The 20,996-nt window shown below is 37.0% G+C and overlaps 1 protein-coding gene across 3 annotated transcripts in view; it reads left to right on the forward strand.

Annotated features, from left to right (window-relative positions):
- Positions 1–1,712: 1,712 nt before the first annotated feature.
- Positions 1,713–20,996, forward strand: part of CADM2 (cell adhesion molecule 2) — a 1,073,367-nt gene continuing 1,054,083 nt past the window's right edge. For 2 of the 3 annotated variants that reach the window (XM_045501674.1, XM_045501677.1), the window contains exon 1: positions 1,713–2,389. In XM_045501674.1, coding sequence (XP_045357630.1) covers positions 2,329–2,389 — 61 coding nt within the window. In that variant the 5' untranslated portion in view covers positions 1,713–2,328. The remainder of the gene's footprint in view (positions 2,390–20,996) is intronic. The other variant, XM_045501676.1, reaches the window with a different exon arrangement.

Consider the following 20,996-nt stretch of genomic DNA (forward strand, 5'->3'; position numbering starts at 1 on the left):
AAGCATGAGTCAATAATGATTAGAATTTCACCTTTTGATGCTCACAATAGTTTAAATGATAGCAGTATCCTTGGACTTACTGACTTTCCTAACAGCTAAAACTCACAGTAGGCAACTATCTCTTACAATAATAAGAGTATTCACACATCCTCTTTCTTCTGGAGTCCACTTGCAGTTTTATTATGGACATTTTGCTTCTTAATTTTGAGAACCTGGGGAGAAAGGTGGACAGAGAAATGAATGGGTCATTAGTTAAAAGGCAAGGGTTGAATTTGTAAAAGGTTGTGGCAAAGTAAGCAACAAATGGGAAAGAGCGAAGGGCATCAATATTGATCGTGCCTCTCATCTTTCCCTCTGTCTTCTTGCTTGCAGGTTTCTATTATGTAGTCTCTCAAACAAAGCAGACTTTATTTATGGTGTGACTGATTTAACACTACTGAACTAGTCCATCATCTGCTAATTTGGTCCAATTAAAAACTGGTCATAGGGAAAATCCTGGGAATTAAGCTCATTTGGAAACACAACTTCTGATTTATTTATGTCCTGTTCATTTATATCTCCTCTTCTAAAGGATACTTCTCAGGGTGCTGATTTATAGAGGTAGTTCTTTCCACATTCCTAAGTTCCCTTGCATAGTCACTTTTGGTTGAGTCCCTGAAGAAAGTACATATATGTTTTTTTTTTCTTCCTTCCTTAAGGCTATTGCTAAAGTAGTTATAGAGGATTGCCTAAGATATCCTGCTATCCTGAATTAGAAAAATCCCACTAAACAGCTAGAGCCACCATTTATAAAGCACTTACACATTGCATGGCCCTGTACTCACGTGTTTGCATTCACACTAACCTTTATAACTCTAAAACTTTAGTGCTATTGCCATCCATCTTTTGCAGTTGAGACTACAAACATTTGTTAAAATTTTAACGAATTAAACATTTTAAACATTCGTTAAAATCACCAAACGTTATGCAGCAAGTGACAGCTATGGTATCTGAACTGGGGTATGCCTGATCGCAGTGCTGACCAATATCGTCACCAACTATGGTTTACTGAGATTTATGTCTAGACTAAGTCAAAATTCTGAAGAACAATCTCATCTCCTGCACCCTTAACTTTTCCATCTCCTCCACACAAGTTCTTGTAGGCAGGTAGGTGTGCCGCTCCCTATACATATCCTCTCCCACGCCCTCTGCAATCTTTCCCTTTTGCTGCTGGGAACGTTAGAGAATGCTACTGCAGCTGGTGAGTGGGCAGGTGCAGCCACCATCTGCTCTAGGACTCCAAATGCACACAAAAACTTCGCACCCAGGACCTGGCCCAGGCACCACAGATTCCAGAATCTGCTGGGGACACGGCTAACCCCGCCCCCTCGCGGTGGCGATTGGCTGAACCATCCCTGATTGCGAGGCACGGATTAATGGAGGCGGGTGTCTCCTCTGTTAAGTTAGGGCGAGACGTCTCAAAGGAGGTGAGACCCGCGGGGGTTGTGTGAATGGGGGCTTCAGTTCTTCCTGCCCGAAGGGTCCTTGAGAAGCCTGTTTGTTTTTCCCGGCGCTTGTCTCCACCCATCCCTTTCTGTCATTGGCCAGGCCTGGTAGGCGGGTGTGTTTCCATTGGCCGGGGGGCGGTGTCTGTCCCTGGCCAGGGTGGGGGCGGGGCCTCCGCCGCGCTGAGCTTGCCCTTGTGTCTGGTGCTCTGTAGAGCTGCCGCCACCGCCGCCGCCGCCGCTGCCGCCGCTGCCGCCGCCGCCGGTGCCTCTGCTGCTGCTGCAGCCGGAGCATCCGGGAGCCGCCGCCGCCGCCGCTGCCGCTGCTGCCACTAGCGCTGCTTCCACTGCTGCCACCTCCCCTCCCAGGACCCCGAGACACCCCGAGCGCGAGCGGCGGCAGCTGCTTGCTTGCTCCCCCTCTGCCCCTGCCCCTCCCTTCCGTGACCTACCCACTCCTTGCAGCCCTCGCCCGCACCTTCTCCAACACCCCGGCATCCCTGCACCACCTGCTCGGGCAGCCCGGCGGGCTCTGGGACTTGCTGTGCGCGCCGAGAAGAAAGCAAGCTCCGAACCCGTGCCTGGCTGACGGGCTGTCGCGGCTGCACCACCAGCAGGAGGAGAAGAAACTATTTCGCCCACCGAAACCCCATTCTGCGGGTGCTTCGCAGCTGCCGCTTCTGCTGCCTGCAGTCCAGGTCCGAGGGTTCGAACACCGCAGCGGCGGGGACCGTGGGTCTAGCAGGCGCCGGGAGGACACCGGCGGAGCCCTGCACTCTGGTGTCCCGCTCACCAGCATCACCTAGCCCCCTCGTTCCTTCCCCAACCCTTTAGAGAAGGGACCATGATTTGGAAACGCAGCGCCGTTCTCCGCTTCTACAGTGTCTGCGGGCTCCTGCTACAAGGTAATCCCCACCCCGCCGCGGGGAGCATCAACTTCACGCCCATTCCCCATCATCCCCACTCCACCCCATATTTCCACTCTCCCCCTTTCAGTTCCCCAGTCCCCGGCGATTTCCACCCCCTCCCCCTACTCCCCGGTGCGGCAGGGGGCAGTGGCAGTTTGCTCCAGCCCCTCGAATCTCTAGCGCTGGCTCAGCCTTGCTTTCCCGGCAGTCAACCCCTTACGCGGCACCTTTCGCCTTTTCATTCACCTGAGCTTCCTACATCTCTCACTCTCTATCCCCGCCAGCAACACCCCCCCCCCTTCCCACGCCTTTTGGCTGGCAACTTGTGCCTTCTCTGAACATTATACCCTCCCACCAACCCCCACCAGCCACCTCCCACATCACGCTCCTGTCCGACCCTCTCTATCCTTATCATCTCTCTAACCTCCCTCTTTTCGGGTCGCCTTTCTCATTCCCCTTCTTCCCACCGTCATCATATCCGTGTATCTTTAAAAAGTGAGTGAGAGCCTGGGAGCGAGCTACCGAGACGGCGAGAACAGCAGCAGCGGCAGCACCGTGTGCATTGCAATAACATCCCCGGGGGGGAAATGTGTTGTGAGACGTGTCATTCACCCAAGAAGAGAGAGGAGACAGTGTCTAGGATTTAAAAAAAAGAAAGAAGGAAAGAAAGGAATAAAGGAGAAGAAAGAAAAAGAGAGAGAAAGGACAGGAAAGGAAAAAAGGGGGAAAAAAATCAAGAAATTAAAAAAAAAAAAAAAAAAGAGGGAGAGGAAGGGAAAAATTAAAAGACCCAAAGCCACTTTATCAACAAACCCGTTTTTTCATTATTCAGTTTGTGTGGTTTTCTTTTCTTTTTTTCTTTTCTTTCCTTCTTTTTTTTTTTTTTTTTCTTTTTCTTTAAGCAAAGAAATACATGCACCTAGACAGTTACTTTACTGCTAAGGGATTTTCACTTGGATTCCCTACCTCACCATCCGCTCTGCTCTCTGCCGCTTCTTTTCGTAATTAATATTATCCTTTCACGTGAAATGTAAGAACCCCTGCGACCGCAGTGGAGGGAAACCGCACAAAACGGTGTTATTATGCAAATCACTGGGCTTGGATGCGGAGTGGCTAGGGAACTGGGGTGCACTTTTCCTCAGACCCTCTCTTTCGGAGGGAGGAGGGGGCTGTGTGCAATGGGAGGAGGACGCTGGTTATGAAATGAATGGCAATGTATGGAGTAGGAGTGCATGGGGAGAGTACACTTTGGGTGGTGGTGGAAGCAGAGGCGGCATGGTAGCTAGGGCTGGGTGGGCAGGGGCTGGAAGGCGGAAAATTGTTGCTTTTAAGGAATATAGGGATGCGGCTTGAGTGTGAGATACAGGAAGGATGGATGTGAAATGATGGTCGATAGGATTTTTGAAGCTAGGTGACTCTTGATTTCTTGATAAATCTTTGCCCACCTCTCACCCCTCTGTCATCATTTCTGTAGTTGTGGGAAAGATAAGTTGATCAAATTTATTTGTCCCTGGGTAAAAGGAATCTGGAAGTAAGACACAAGTAGACCCACAGGCGTGCAAAACCCAGTCGGCCTTTGGAGGATTTAAATGAGGTCAATGAACCATCTTTCAGCAAGTTCTTGGAATGCATCCTGTCTCCTATCCTCCAGGTTATATAGACTGGGACGTATTTTATTTATGCATGTTTCTGAATGTAAAAGAAGAGATAGTGGACAGAATTTTCCTGAATTAACTAACTGACCTTGCAGAAATATTTCTTACAGTATTTTGTGGTAATTTTGTGTGTTTTACGTTGGATGTAAATTTCAGATATGTCATGTGCCAGAATCCCCGAGAAAGCAGACAGCCTTCTTCCTGCTTACGCTGCCTCGTCCCATTTCCCACCGCTCACACCCTCACCCTCTCACAAGTACCCCAGGTGGCTGACACATTACTTAGGTTTCTAATCCATGCTGAAACATGCTCCTAGATACCCCACTTCACCTCTCAGTAACTTGCATTTCTCAGCTCTGAGTGTGTGTGTGTGTGTGTGTGTGTGTGTGTGTGTGTGTGAACGCGCGCGCGCGCCCGCGAGTGCGCGCGCTCGCTCCATGCCGGGGACTGGGAGTGTGATGTGGGGAAATCAGTTAATTTGGTGATTGCGATGAAAATTCGACACCGCTGGATGTGTTTTCCCTGCCAATCTGTGTGTGCTGGCCCTGGCACGTCATTGCACACACTGCTGGGCTGGTGTGAGAAGATTATTTATTATAGAGCATGTGGGCAATGGACTGCACTTGGGGGTCGCCTCCTCTCTGCCTTCAACATTTCCCGTGAATTGTCTATTCAGTGCACTGAAAAATAACTGTCTGCTGGTGTCTCATTCTCTCTCAGCCTGGGAGAGGATTTACTCTTTCTGTACCAGGGGAGATTCCATCAGCTGCATTCTCTTTTATTAAGGGCATGGGTCTCTTTTATTAAGTATGTAAACCAATTATTTAAAAAGTGCTGCTTATCACAGCAGAGGAGGGGTGGTGGTGGAAGGGGTGTGAGTATGCCAGAGAAAATGCACCACTGAACCAACAGCAGCACCAGCATCAGGTCCAAGTATGTAAATAAATAAGCGTCCTATACAGCAACCAGGGAAAGAGCACCAGCCCAACAATGTCTGTGTACTTATGAGCATCTTAGATCAGGCCATATTAATACACCAAAAAAGAGAAGAGGATTTAAAGAAGAAGAAAAAAAAAAAAAAAAACTAGAAGGGGAGGGGGCACAAAGCACCATTGGATTGTCTTCTCATGTTTATGGCTGCCTCACATTTATCAAATACTGCTCCACAGACACATCACACTTTGTTGATATTGTCAGTCCCTGCTCAAACAAATTGCTCATGCCTTCCTTGTCTTAGTCTTGGCTAAAAACATTGCTTCAGGGTTCAGGTTTATGTTTCTCCCACAACCCTACTGTTTTATTAGGACTTGGTTAGGTTGTAAAATGAAAGCTTTATTTCCTGGACACAGATTAAGTACTTAGCAGGTCTTTCCTTTCTATGTGCAGAGAAAGCAGGGTGGCTGGGGAAATAGTGAGCAACTGATTTTGGCTGGAGGGAGTCTGCTCTGCCTGCTAGTAGTTATGACTAGGCAAATACTATAGGCAGTCTACACCTTCTTATTTTAGCTTTATTAGAACTAGAGTGGTATTCTGTCACGTAAATGATATTAATCAACTTATTTACCTTTCGTATTATTATCCCCTTTCTTGTGCTATGCCTTATTTTAGACAAGAAGACTCATTTGAATATATCTTCTCTGTGTTTTACACTGTCACAAATATTTTCCTTTTTCTGGGAAGCAAAATCAACCTTTTGCCTTGTTAATATGTAGAGTTAATGAGCCAGTGGTGAGAACCAAGTCAATGATAAAATAAGTTTTTAAAAAAAGTATTAAATAGTTCTAATTCTACATCATCTACTAGTTTGCCCTCAATGGAGTCTTAGGAAATAGAAATAGATTGTTACCTGGAAAATAAACATGTTTCTGACCAAAGTATAACTTGGAAGTTTACTACTTAGGTAATGAAATTTGCTTCAGTGTTAATTTATGGGGCATCCTTTCTTATTTTCCCCCATCACAGACAGAGGAAAAATCTGAGATAAGGGTAGGGAACAGTGTAGAGAAATGAATTTCTTTAGATGGAGGTGTGCAAAAGCTTGCCACCTGTAACTAAAACCTCTCTTGGTTACAGAGTAGATCCAGTTCAATTGCTAACCCTGGCTAAAGCTGTATCCCTTTCCATGCCTGAGGGGGCACTGCAAAGATGGAGACTGTCTTGCTTAGCACAAGAAAACAGTCCTAGAAAGGGCAAAAAGGAAAGGACACAATCTAACCCGAAAATAGACATGCATAGAGATTTTGTTGAGAAGTTTGTTTCCTTTTTAGAGTTAGTCTTCCAGAAAAACACATTCAACACACATACTGGGAATTTAGAGTTTGGTTTTGTTTTGTATTGTTTTGTTTTCCATGAGACATTTTGGTAAATGATTTGTTATAGCTAGAAAGAAAGACTTTCAAATTGAAGGTCAATTGGACGTACATGTTGCTTGCCTCAGTATGAGGCATGAACACCCCCCTTACATTTTTAGAAAGTATATTATAAAATGCAAAATACAGTTAATAAAATACTGATACTACTTCCTAAAAGCATGTCTATCCCATTCCTTTCCTTCTACATGTAATAACCTTTGTCTTGTCAAACTCATTTCTTACGTTGAATGTAGTTCCTGTATTCTGCTTTTTTTTTTTTTTTTTTTTTTTTTGTTTAACAGCTAAAACCTTGAAAAGTAGAATCTGTACGTTAGAGCCAATGACTATGATTTAAATAGTCAAACCCCAGACACTTAGTGATTAAGAAAATCTGCCTACAAGTATGAGTAGTTTCTGGACTAATGTTCTATCAAGATATGGAAGCCTACTTCATCATCTTTTCCCCATTTCTACAACTATTAAAACTGTGGAAGCATAATACAACAAAAGTAAGCATTAGTTGAGAGGCCTCTTTCTGCCTTCTCCACTAGAAGATCAGATACTTGAGAACTATTTGCCCCACATTTAAATAGTGAGATGCTTTTTTTTTTTTTTTTTTTTTTTAAGAAAAAAGTTCCTGAATCATTTAAAGATCAAATGGAAGTGCAAAAATGCTGGAAGAGATCTGAATCAAGCATTTTAAGGTGGCCCAAAATCAACACCAAATAATATCAATTTTCTTTTTAAAATAAGGTATCTATGGTGTATCAGATAATTGAGAAAAGTAAGATTTATTTATTATGAAGGATTTCGGGTACATTAATAATATAAATGGACCTATCATATTGATGTTTTATTTGACCATGCTGACATGCATTCCATGAGATTTATTAAGAAAGAGCCCTCATTTTAATAGGTTGGTTAAACATCCTTGGCAAAATCACCCATTGTGTAACAGCCGGCTGAGTAGGTTGAGGCAACAGTGAGAAGGAAAATCACAAACCAAGGAAACTGAAGTTAGAGTTCTTTGTGGAGTTGGCAGATCTTGGTTTGTATACCCTCCTAAGACAGCTCTAGTGCCCAATGATTATTAAACTCAAGCTTCCTGAGGGCAAACCCTGTACCTTTGTTATCTGTGCAATCTTCTTATTCTCAATTTAGTAGATGCATAATAAATATAGTATTAGATTAAAATACTAAGTATGTCCAAATTAGTTCTGATGGAATTAAATAGTTTCTTATCTTCATAATCTATCAGCACTTAAACTTTGTTCAATAATGCCACAAGAGTTAATGTTAATATTTTGTAGGCTGTTTTGGTTTAGGAAACAGTTTTCCTATAGAAAAGTATATAGTGATAGCTCTTGATATACATCTTTAAATGAATACAATCTGATCAGTTGTTCTTGCCATGACATTTTCCTACCCATTTTTTTTTCTTTTCCTTGATTATAAATCCCCGATATTTTGTATTAGATCAGATCACCAACTCATTTCATGAAAAAAAAAAAAAATGAAAGGCAAGATTTAAATTCTCTGATTTAACCTAAAATATTTAAAGGACAAGTTCATTGCCAACATTTTATTTGAAAATGTCAAGCATTTTTGGAGTGTAGTTCTGTAGTATCAAAGAAAGGCATCTCTGCAAATTCCTTGTATAAAGAGGTGGGTGAGGATTAACCTAGAGCTGTGGCAGCTGAAGCCCCCTGCTGTGTGATGATGCAAATGGCATCTCAGGCCTAATGTGCTCTGCAGCGGCAGGCGAACACACAGGAAAGCAGTCATGTGGCATGAGTGAAATGGGAAGTCTTTTCTTAGCTTCTGGTAGTCACAAACCATCCTTCAGTTTTCCATAACCAGAAATAACCCAGGGTATTTCTAATCACGTGAGCTCATGACAAAGAATAAGAAAAAAATACATATTTTATTTAGAGATTAATCTAATAAATAAATCCTAATAAAATTATCAATGTTCTCATCAGATAAATTGTGGATATTTTATTTTCTTGCAAACTATCAGGGACACAGGCCAGTTTAGTGAAGATGATAGCAAAGTTAAAAATAGGATTTCTATGCAGTTGGTTGTATGTGTTGGACATAATAAACATTAGACTAGGAAATATTCTGTTATCTTTCTCTTCTTTTAGTGAGTAAGGAGTCAGTCCCTTGTTGTGGTTTTGGGGTTTTTATTATTATTATTATTATTATTATTATTATTATTACTATTATTATTATTACTATTATATTATTATTATTATTATTTTATTATTTCATGTATTTCATATGCATTTCATGTATTCTAAGAATACAGTAGTTTTAAAAGAAATAGAAATTAACTGTTCAGTGTCTGTTCATGTAATTTAGTACCATGAAGTGGGATTTGTGGTAACATAAAATCAGTAGAGAATATTTCCTCTCGGAACAATATTATTTATCACAGGCAACAGCAGCAAATAGGTCCCTTAATAAAAGTAATACTTCTAGAACAGTTGTTATGGGCAGCCTATCAGGGAGGCATGAGCCCAGTTGGTTCTGTTAACATGCTCAGTGGGTTTATTTAAACAGATATAAAATTATTATCATATTAGAAGTATATAGTATGTTTAAAAATTAGGAAAGTAAATATTCTGCTTAATTAGGTATCAGTTAAATATTAATGTCAAAATCAGAGGTGTAATTATTGAGAAAGGAAATATTCCTCAATCATTTATCTCTCTATATACACATATGTACAAGTTTAAAGTGCACAGTTATTTTTAGGACTGAAGGGTATCTTTATAATTTTGTAAGTAATCAGACTTTGGCGTTCTCAGGGATGATGTGTGAGGAAAAGGCAAGAGTTTATTTTGTTTGCACTCAATTACTTTCCTTTACCCTTTTCAGGAAGGTTAAAAAGTATATTTTTGAACAAATTTTCTTAGTGTTTAACAATGATTAACATTTCCACTTAAAAACACACAAGCAAGATTTACAATTTCTGAATTTGCAGTAGAGTTGAGCATCTATTCTGAATCTTCTTTTGTGCTTACAAAACTGAGTGATGAGACCCTATGGCTACCTGAATAGACACAGGGCTGAGGTTGTAAGGAGATCTGCCTTGGAGAAAGCTGGCTATTAATTATTCACATTCTATTTTAGAGGTCTTTTAAGTAAATATTAAGACAGTCATTCTTCAACATTGGGGATAACTCTTTCTAAGTCAGCAAATAGTTTTTACTTGAATTTTTAAATTATCTTTCAGCGATTTGAAAGCTGAAGGGGAAGCACCTGTTTAGTCCTAAACAGTTATTCTGGGGGCTAGATACTGACGTCATTAGGAATTGTTTAGGAAATAAAAATAAAGAATCATTTGCGTTGAGGAACATAAAATCTTAAAGCTAAGAATGATCAAATAGTGCTAATCATTTCACACGAGAAAACAATAGTCTTTTATTGGTCAAATTGATCCCCTAATAATTCTATTGTGTTTGATGATGGTTTATTTACTGTAACGGTGCATTCATTGTCTATCTAAAGTCATCTTTGGAAGTGGAGTGAGAAAGCACCTTTCCGGACAAGGATGTTCTGCCAAGTGCTAAGTGTATAGCTGTTCTATTGATTCCGTGTAATTTATAAAACCAATTAATTTGTTCTTATAAAGAAATATTTTTGGCTTCTTTGCCAAAAGTGTTTGCCTTTAAAAATCCAAGTGACTCCCATAAGGTTTACTTAAATGCCCAGAACTAAAATTTATAGTGTGTAAAATATGTTTTTACTTTGTTAATGAATTCGTGTTTTACACGAACCCCCCGAGAGAAAATGCCCATGACACCTCTATTTTCCATTCATTTTCATACCTTATATCCCTCCTGCTTTCCAATCTTAAGGAGTATACTTAGGTTGAAATGAGAGATGATTAGAACATTCGTACTTAAAAGCACATAAAAAATGTACGATAAGCTTATTAATTGTCATTCCTTTACTGCTATATATTTTATGTGTTGAAGTCTGACTAGTAACTCAGCTTCCTTTACACTCTCCAGGTATATAATATCCCCTCCAATCCCGAACATGCTACCAACCTGAAAGACCTATTAAAAGTAATTAGCGGGGAATAAAGAATGTTTAAAGAAAGGGGGCTTTGCTAAAGCCTGTATATTGGATACGTACAGATTGGGTGATTTTCCTTTCAACCTCCAATGTTTTAGCAAGGATAAAACACATACTGTGTGCTTTTACTTGTTTTTGTTATTGCTATTACTGCATTTTGTGAGAGTTCAACCTCCTTAGCTTCATAATAAAAATGGCAAAAGAAGAAGGAAGGAATGTGAGTCAGCCAGCCAAACACACACAGAAACGCCTGGCAAAGCTGACTAAATTAGCATATGCTAGGCTGAGTATTTCCCTCTGTTGTTACATAATCCCTTCCTAACACGAAATCAGTTCTCATACTTAACCCTTTCAGGAGGTTTGGAATTCTCCTACGGTTATATTTTCATTTTGCATTATTTATTTTCTCACGAATTGTGTAAATCATCCATTGAGGGCTTTTATGTCAAGTTCTTTTCCCCCCTCTTCAGTCTTTCTGTATACAAATGTTCCATTCTGTGCCCAACTTCAGGATTCAAGAATCAACTTTTCTATAGCTTTCACTGAGAGGATCTAATTAGCATTTTAGGCTCTCTTTGCTCATGTGCAGCTTTCTTTAGAAAATGTATTAGTTCTATGAGGTTCCCCTAAGGATTCATAATACTCTAGTTTGTTACATGTACTGTGATATTCAGTGTGCCTTAATTATGCACGTGTCCTCATTTCAAAGCCTTTTCAGGGATCATGTGGGATAGAACAGGGGTCTGGCTGTAAGTTCACTGTCATGTATTAATGTGTAGGTGGTATTCAGAGAAGGATGTTTCTGAAGGCAATTATATATCTATGACTCCAGTATAGCAAGCTGTTACATTCTACGCTTACTAGTTACCCTGCCAAGGCAGAATGAAATTCACCATTGTGATACATAATACAGTATCTGTTATTTCTAAATAGTTCTTTGCCCTGGGAATGAAATAAAATAATGAGTGAAAATGTGTATCCCTTATCTTGAATAGGGATTGTTCCTTTCACTCTCTTAAAAACAAGAATCAAAAAATGTTCCTAAATCAATACTCTATTCCCTAACTATCCTATTAACACATTTACTATGGTGGGATCTTGAAGTTATACTGGTTATTATTTGAGGCTATAGATTTTTAGATAATATTAATTGCCTGCAATCGCATGGGCTCCCAAATGTCGGTGCACTGCCAAATCTGAGACATGATTTCTTCAGTTTTTGCTTTGGATGTAATTTGGACAACTGTGAAAGTGTATAGGGACATTGAACTAAACACACACACACACACACACACACACACACACACACACACAGAAAGAGAGAGAGAGAGAAGTACATGAGAGAGAGAGAGAGAGAGAGAGAGAGAGAAGCACATTTTTTTTAAATAACTTCATTTGTAGAGGGATGATTATAAGAACTGACTTATTTAGTACATGTCACCATTTATAAGGAGAATATTTTCTACATTGCATGAGTTTGAGAATGTACCTATTTTAATTGTACCCTTTGAGTTGTATTCCTCTATGTATGATATCATCAGAAAATTTGAGTTTAATTTCTAAATACACTCTTTTTTTCTTTTATTTATGCCTGTTGCAAAAAAAAAAAAAACATTTTGTAAGTTAATATATACTAACAAGTAACCAATTTTTGTTTTGTTATTTTACACAACTGCATATTTGTAGCCATATTTTTATTAATGATAGCTTAAAAAATATTATTCTCTGGGAACCTACTGGAGTTTTTTATTATGAAAATTTTTTACCAAAATCTGATGTGTTTAAGTAAACAAAAGAAGGCCATCTGTCCATTATTATTTGAAATTTTATGTCTTCTTATTGCATGAGAGAACTAAGCATTTTATTTTGTCTATGCTATGATCTATATAACCCCTTTGTATATTTTTATTATAGCATTTTAAATGTTTGGTATTAATTTATCTGTCTGCTCTAGTGGACTATAACTCCCTAGAGTACAGGGTCTCAGTCTTCATTTTGTTTCAAGTGCCTAATCTAAGGTCTGGTCTGTGTCTTTTTTTAAATGTTTTCATCCCACTGATTGATTATTTCTCTTCCAATCCATTTAATCTTGACACATCACTTTAATTGGATCCAAATAATATTTAAGTATTTATGCTATAACTGCCAAAATGCCAATACAGTACTCTGAATAGAATAAATATTTGCAGTGAATTTTCATTTGTATTTAATGTACAGGGAGAAGACAAAAATGGATACTAAGAAACACACACAATTCTAAATAATGACATACTTCACAAAAATATGGGATCATTACTTTCAGTTAGGGTAAGCAGTTCAATTTTTCACTGAAAACATTTGTCTCATAGCTTTGAATCTTTCTTATTTCTCTGGGCATCATAACTCCTAGTCTTTTTTCACCTACTAAAGATTTCTATCCCTAGCCCCCAAAATATTCCTCATGATGACTTTAGGTAAACATGAGGCAAATCATCTTATTGTTCTACTTAGAGTAGCTGGTATTTCCGGATAAATGTATAAACAAAGAGGAATTACAAACTGACCTTGATCTGCCAGATTATCAGTGGGGACTGACCTGCTTTTGTTGTTGCCAAGCTGGAGAGTAGACATTCTCTGAGTAGTCTCTGAAGTACAGACTCAGGGTGCATTTTTCTCTCAGTTTAACTGGGGGAGATTACACCTGTTTTATTTAAAAGGCCTTCTAAAGAAAATCCTAAATAGTGTGTGTGTGTGTGTGTGTGTGTGTGTGTGTGTGTGTGTGTGTGTGTGTGTATTTTAATGCTTAGTCATACTTCTGCAATTGAGGACACATGTTTGCTGTGGTTGAATTTGATTTATTTCCCTTTTAGCATTTTGAAAGACAGTGGGAGGTAGGATGAGAATATTAACTGCTTTTTGAAGAGAATTTAAATATAGTTACTGGGAGCTGAACACCAAGGGAGAAAAGACTTTCTACAATTTGCAGTGACTCTATTTCCACATAAAGTATCTTAAGAATGATTTTTCTTACAAGTCCCAGTGAAATGTAGCTTTTCTTAAGTCACATAGTTTTTTTTTTCAAATTAAAAAAATCAATTTCTCTGATGTCTTTTGGATGTTTGGCTGTTTAATGACTTTGGATATCTGAAAAGATATGATTAACTAGGCTAACTTAAGATTTACCTTACTACAGGTGCTGAAATCACTGTATCATCGTCATGTAGAAATGCACATTCAGTAAATAAATATCCAAAGTAGACTAAACTAGTTCAATTTATTTAGTGTTATTGCCACTTTATGGAGTTGATATCAAGAATTATATTCTCCCATAGCTACTGTTACTACCTAAAATCTTTATGTTAAAACGTGACTGTCAGTATAATGCAAGAGCTGTAAAAGAATAACCTTCTTAGCGTGGCTTCTGTTAAACCCTTGCTGATTGACTTTCCAGAGCCTAGTGAATAAAAGGGAACGTAGTTTGGGAAGCAGTTTTGGTTGACTATTTTTATTCACTGTTATGATGAAAAAATATTTTAATATGTTACTGAAATTTCATTATATTGAGAATATTCTTATGAATCCATTTAGAAGCTACATATTGTAATTTTTTATGTGTAACCACTTGGTATCTGAAAAACTGGAAACATGAGAAAGAGTTACACCTTCATATTTCTCAACAGTGTTAGCCATAATGACCACTGAGAAAGTGAACTTTTTAGTTTGATATAATAAGGAAAGCATTTCAGACCAACATTTTTGCCCAGAGTCACCAAATAATTATTAAAAAAATTTTTAATGTTTATTTATTTTTGAGATAGAGACAGAGCACGAGAGGGGGAGGGACAGAGACAGAGGGAGACACAGAATCTGAGGCAGGCTCCAGGCTCTGAGCTGTCAGCACAGAGCCCAATGCGGAGCTGGAAGCCACAAACCGTGAGATTGTGACCTGAGCCAAAGTCATAACCTTAACTGAATGAGCCACCCAGGCACCCCCAGAGTCACCAAACTAAAAACTATGTCCATTATATCCTTCAAAAGAATACTGCGCAGAATGTATTCTCTTTATAGAAAGATTTGCTGCTAACTAACATGAAAAAGCAGTTGTGTGTTGAGTAACATTTACAAATATATTTTTAAAGGTCAAGTAAAATTTATAGAGGATAGTTTCATGTCCGCTGACTCACTTTTTTTTTTTAACATAGAAATGCTACAGGTTAGGTAAGACTAATGGTATTTTGCAACTTCCATTCTCTGTACCCTTTCACTTTTATGGAATAGCTAAGATAAAGGTATTGATGCAGGGATAAGTTCACAGTTTTTTAGAGATCTGGTAGAGATCATTAAAGTCAGATTTCCTTTACATCTTTGTTTTGCTTTACCCAATTTTATTGGCTATACAAGTACAGACTACTAACAAAGCAGAACAGGCTATCCTTGAAGGATAACACAGCATAGAGGTATATTTTGTAATAAACAACTATGTTTGATGGATGGGTGTGGACAAGTTGGGAAGACGTTCTTTTTGTCACTTAATGGTGGTCTTATTATAAGCTAACAGTAAAGTTGATATTTCCTCCTAAGACTTAATTCATATCATTTTTGCGTACCAAATGGAGAATGGGAGTAACTTGGTGAATAGAGGAAGAGGCAATAATATAAACCCCTGATCCTTGAGTGGAACGTAGGCAGCAGCCATGCCAAACTACTGTTAGTGTCGAAGCATTAGTGAGACTGGCCTGGTGGGTGGATGTCTTTTCTTTTGTAGTGAGAGTTCTCTATTCTGTAGAGGGAGGTGATATCATTGGACTAATTCAGACTTTGATTTTTGGAAGTGCCCTGCAGCAGTAAGACATAATGGTAGGAATCAAAAGACCTAAGTTCTCATTAAGCCATGCCACTATTTTGGAGACCTTGAGCAAGTTACTTCGGCAGCTTAGTTTCTCCTGTAGACTGAGAAATTGGAACCACATCCATTCTTTGATGATGTGTTGTAGAAGAATGTTATGGATGATTGAGAACTGCAGAAATGGCATTTTTCTTTTCACTTTTCACCTGATGATAATTTGTAACACATTGTAGCATTAACTATGCGCTCATAAAATACCTTTACTAAAATTTAATTTTTTATATCTATACATGCATTACTCAATATTTAAAGATTTTCACACATGTAAAGTGTTTTTTTTTTTTTTACTTTAATACATGTGTCTATATAAATTTCAGAGTCTTCTATTTCTGTCAATGAATTTTATAAATTAATTTGTGGCCATCAGCCTAAGCTTGAGTCATACATTCTTTTTTCATGAAATTACATCAATAGATCAACTTTGAAAATTAGTGAATTGTTGCCATTAGCCATTTTCATTATTAGAGAATAGACTTTAAATTTTGAATTAAATTTTGGTTTTTTGTATGTGTGCACTTAATGTATGCATGTGTAAATTTTTATAATTGTTTCCTTCTTAATCATTTTCTTCTTCATAGCCTTTGGTTTTCTTAAACATAACTTCCCCATCCACTGATTTGTTTTTCAACAAAACCTACTTGAAGGCAGTTTTATAAATGCTGGATATGCAAGTGAAGAAGGTGGGAGTGGTTTCTGCCCTCATGGAGCTTATAGTCTAGTAGCTGAGACATGGGATAAACAAATAAAAATATGTAAAACCCTATCTTTTTTTCTGAAATAAAAATTCTGTGTTTATCGTAATGTGTGTTCAATAGCTACAGAGTGCGGCTATATCAATGAAGATATGACATCACTGATTTAACAGCATTACTATAAACCTCACTGAGCTTTTAACATTTTTTATTTAAGGTTAGGTTAAAGAGCTCTCATTTCCTCCAATCGTTTATCCTGAAAACATTCTCAGTATGATTCCAGTGTCTTTCTTTTTTTTATTAATACAAGTTGAAAGAAGCCGATGAGTGAACAAGAAATATTCAAGCATGCTCTATTCTAACTGATTTGTTCAAGAGGATGATTCATTTAATTTCATAAAGGCTCAGCGGGCCAGAACAGTAGATGACCAGGTCAGCAGAGGGAATGTAGGGGAGAAGAGGTCTGTGAGAAGGATCTATGTAACAAGCAACAATATTTAGTTTTTTAGAGCTGAAGTTCTGCTTGAGCAATTCTGATGTTACCAGCGACAGTCATTTAAAGAGCTGCTGATGCCTCAGGGAAAACATTTTTAAAGTGTCCTATCTAGAAACAATGTTCCTTGTACTGTGTCATATATATTAAAACTCCATCCCTTGCTTATATTACAATACTACATTCTGCCTGATTAAAACCTGTGCTACTATAATATGGGTTTCTTGAGACTGCCGATTAAATGTTATTGTTGAAATCTTTCCTCCTGCTCACACTGCTCTGAATATGATTGAAATAGGAATCACCTGGTAAACAAAACTGGAGAACAGATGAGAATGCATTTAAAAACTTTAAAAATAAAATGAATTTTATATAAAATTATGTACAATTTTAGAATATATAAAATCATATACATGAGTTACAAATATTCTTGATATCTTTATATTATTTCTTATAGAATTTAGCTCTGACTAATGACCTCAACATGCAAATGATGTCATATTCCTAACAGATTGTATGGCATTTTCTAATATTATTATTAATTGCCCATTGCTGTCCCTGAAGTAGATGATATATGTCTTGTAGTGGATAGCGTAAATTTTTTTTTTAAATATATACATTGGGGATCATAATGGTGGTGGTCAAGCATGTACAGTTATTCTATTTAGAGATTTATTTATCTGGATTACAGAAAACAATACAATGCACAGCTAAAAAAAAGCCCTCAGCTTAACCATTATCTTTAATTTTGCTTTTTTTTCTTTTAAAGGAAACTTTAAAATTAAAGCAATTCAAGTAAATGCTCTATTGCAGGTGATAATTTTCAAGAACGTAGTTTTATCTTAAATGATTTATTTTGAAAATACATTCAGTTCTCCAAAGTAAGTCAGAGATGCATGCATATTTGGAAGCTTTTCTATAGAGAACTAGGTGGTGCTGTTCTGTCATCTTTGTGTCTTAGTGACTTCTTTGGTCCTATTCTTGATTCATTAAACACTTTCATACAATGGTAAGTGCGTTAGGTAAGATATAGTCTCCTTGTAGCATTAATTTTTATTAGCCAAGTTTACATAGACCTTACATGTTTGTTTTTAGTAGTTTTTTCATACCATAGAAAAAACTTTCTTCCTAAGCAGTAACATTTATCATAGTTTACAAGTTCTCTCTTTCTTTAAGGTTAAGATAATCTGAAATCATCAGATATTTGTTATTAAGTGTTTTAAAAAATGTGGCCCTTGGATATTTTATTTGCCAAAGTTCTTACTATTAATTGATTTGGAATTTAAAGCGATGACATTTTTGTACCCTTTGAGTTGATTTAAAGTAAAAATGCCATAAATATATATAAGTTCAAGGAAAACACTTTTATTATTTGAAATACTAAACATTGAATTAAGCCTTTAAACAAAAGAAATAAGAAAACTTCCCTTGAAAAGAAATTGTTTGCTTAATTTACTTCTTTGTAAGAAAACTGACCTCAATTAGGCTGTCAGTTAATCTTTTCATGTTTCAAGATATCATTAAGTTAATTGTGCCTCTCAGTGATCTTGTGGTACCCAATAGTCAGAAATAAAATAACACACTTACTTAAACCTAATTAACAAAAAAGTTACTCCACTGCCCATGTATACTTAGGACACTGGTATATCTGAGGTATATTTTCTTGGTAAGAGTTACATAGCTCTTTTCAGATACATTTATGTTTAGGAAATGCAGATAAGAGAAAACTGAAAAGAATTACAACTTTTTTGCATCAGAAATCTTCTCACGCTATATACAAGGAAATTCAACTTATGTTTCTTAATGACTTTACAATGCCTTTGGGAAAAAGTATATCACATAATTTATTATCCAATGAAAATATGGACATAAAATAAAGATGAAGTACTTCAACAGTTCTACTCATGTGACTCCTTGTGGAATCACAGTCGTATCATGTTGACTGAGGACAAAAGTAATTTCTATACTTCTTTATTTCTGATATAACAAATCCTTCTTGGTGCTATTTATGTAATAAAACATTTAAATTTTACCCTAATAGAAAAGTGAATGTTATTTAGAAAACTCTTTGTGTTTTCTGTTATCTCACAAATCTTATCTGTGGAAGACAGAATCAATATGGAATTTCAGAATTGTTCCATGGCATGCCATCTTACAATGAAGAGATAATCTCTGAGATGAACATCTTCTAGGCCAATAAACCTAAGTGAAAGTGCTCTTAGACTTCTGCACTCATGTCTGACCTTCGGGCCTCATGAAATAAAATGGAAGTCACAAGTATTAAGATGAATGCCAGTCATTGAATCCTTGTCAAGTAAGAATTCAGAATGAGGGAACTGTATTCAGAAATTGGGATTATTCATTCACACAGAATGTCGTGATTATCTATTAAATTTTCTAAGAAAGCTTAGCCAACTCTCCTTAAAATGTGAAGAAACCTAATAATAAGTAGATAAAAAATTTAAGATTATATAAAATGTCAGTATTTATGTTTTTGGTTTTAATTATTTGTATTATAAAAAATACCATCTAGCTTTTAGATACTATCATCATGAAAGTAAAACTTAGAATAGAAAAAGAAATTATGAAATAGTCATAGATTTGCCATATTTACATGCTCAAAATTATGCAGTGTTTTTATGATAATGAATATCCACTTTTTGATCACTGACATTCTGGCAGCAATATTCAATTTTAACATATTAGATACTAGATTTACAGTATAGAAAATTAAATGACACTGTCATCAGACCCAAAGCTTTTTAGATAGCCTATTTTTTAAATATACCACACTTCAAATAAAGCATGATATTTGGTGAAAATATCTAAATCCTAAGTGAAGATATTTCAAAATTATTTTCCCTCCAGAATATAGAAAATATAGTTTATTTTACTGTATTTCTTAAATATAAAAAATACAAAAATGTATATTATAATTTTGGTGACTGCTTATTGTTTTAGAAGTAAAATCAGAAGAGAAGAGAGTTACACATTTCTGGCAATATGCTTTCTCCTTGGACTGGAGCTCCAAAATTAACACCAAAACTACTCCTTGCATTTTTCATAATTTCTTGTGGTCATTATTTCTTGAAGAGCTAATATTAGAAAAAGAGGCTTTCTTTACAATTATTTTTGATGATGATTAATCTCAGGCAATGTAGCATAAGCCATTGATTATTAGTAACCAGTGACAGCGAACAGATTACTTGGCATGTCATTTTTTTTTTTTTTTTTTTTCGAAGAGCCTCATCTTATCTTTCCAAATGCTCCTTTGGAAACTTCTGTAGAGGTTTCTTTTCATCTTGCCACATTTTATCACTGATGAAAGATTTATATCTCATGGATCTAAAGGTGTTTTTCACTTTAAAAGGTAGACTGAAGAAAAACAACAAGTACGGGATTTCTGGATTTATTTTGATATCAGAGTGGGAAAGCAGAATAGGTGGAAAAGAGATAATTATAAGAATAAAAGCAACCGTGTAGTGGAAAGGGTGGATGTAGATCTTTCATACCTTAAGCATATTTTTCTTTCAAATAGAATCTCCAAATGAGGCTAGATATAAAGCTATAGTTAATATCAACAAATTAAATTGTTATGGACCCAATGGATACAGACATCCTACGTGATGAAAGAGATTAGAATAGAACTAAGTAAGAATTTTGGATGGCCTTTGGTGCATCAAGTCCAGAACCTAACTGTAGTGGGATAATACAGGTAATGAAAAATTCTAATACTGTAACAGGTAGGTATAATTGATATTAACCACATATGACTGAAAACAACACAGTGAATAACCTTTGGGGAAAATATCTTACCACAAACTTAATACACTCTCATGTACAACTTATAACAAACTGAGAACTTTCTAAATATATCTCCCTAGTTGGCTTTGTGTCAACATCTAGTATATCTTAATTAATACTCTAGTCTTATCATGTTGGTATTAATATGATTGGAAGTGACGGAATACAATAATTAGAAAGTATTTGTGTCTTGCAGGTCAGTTCCAGGAGAAGCTCTTCCTAGGGTAGCTCTACAGTTTAAAAATTGTCAACTTTTCAAAAAGTATTTTATTAGTGGCTACATACGTTCAGAGGTGAAACTGGGAAAAACATGACAACAGAATAGTTCTTAAAAACAAAACAGTTGTGGCGCCTGGGTGGCTCAGTCGGTTAGGTTTTTGACTTTAGCTCAGGTCATGATCTCAGTTTGTGAGTTCGAGCCCCATGTTGAGCTCTATGCTGACAGCTCAGAGTCTGGAGCGTGCTTCAGATTCTGTGTCTCTCTCTCCTTCTCTATCTCTACCCCTCCCCAACTAGTGCTTGCTCTCTCTTTCTCTTTCAATCAAAAATAGTTAAAAAAATTAAAAAAAAAAAAAAACAACAGAACAATGGTTTAAGTATTGGTTTGTTTTCATGAAATACTGACCTCAAAACAA

The sequence above is a fragment of the Leopardus geoffroyi genome, chromosome C2, assembly GCF_018350155.1.
Source record: "Leopardus geoffroyi isolate Oge1 chromosome C2, O.geoffroyi_Oge1_pat1.0, whole genome shotgun sequence".
Classification (NCBI taxonomy): Eukaryota; Metazoa; Chordata; class Mammalia; order Carnivora; family Felidae; genus Leopardus; species Leopardus geoffroyi.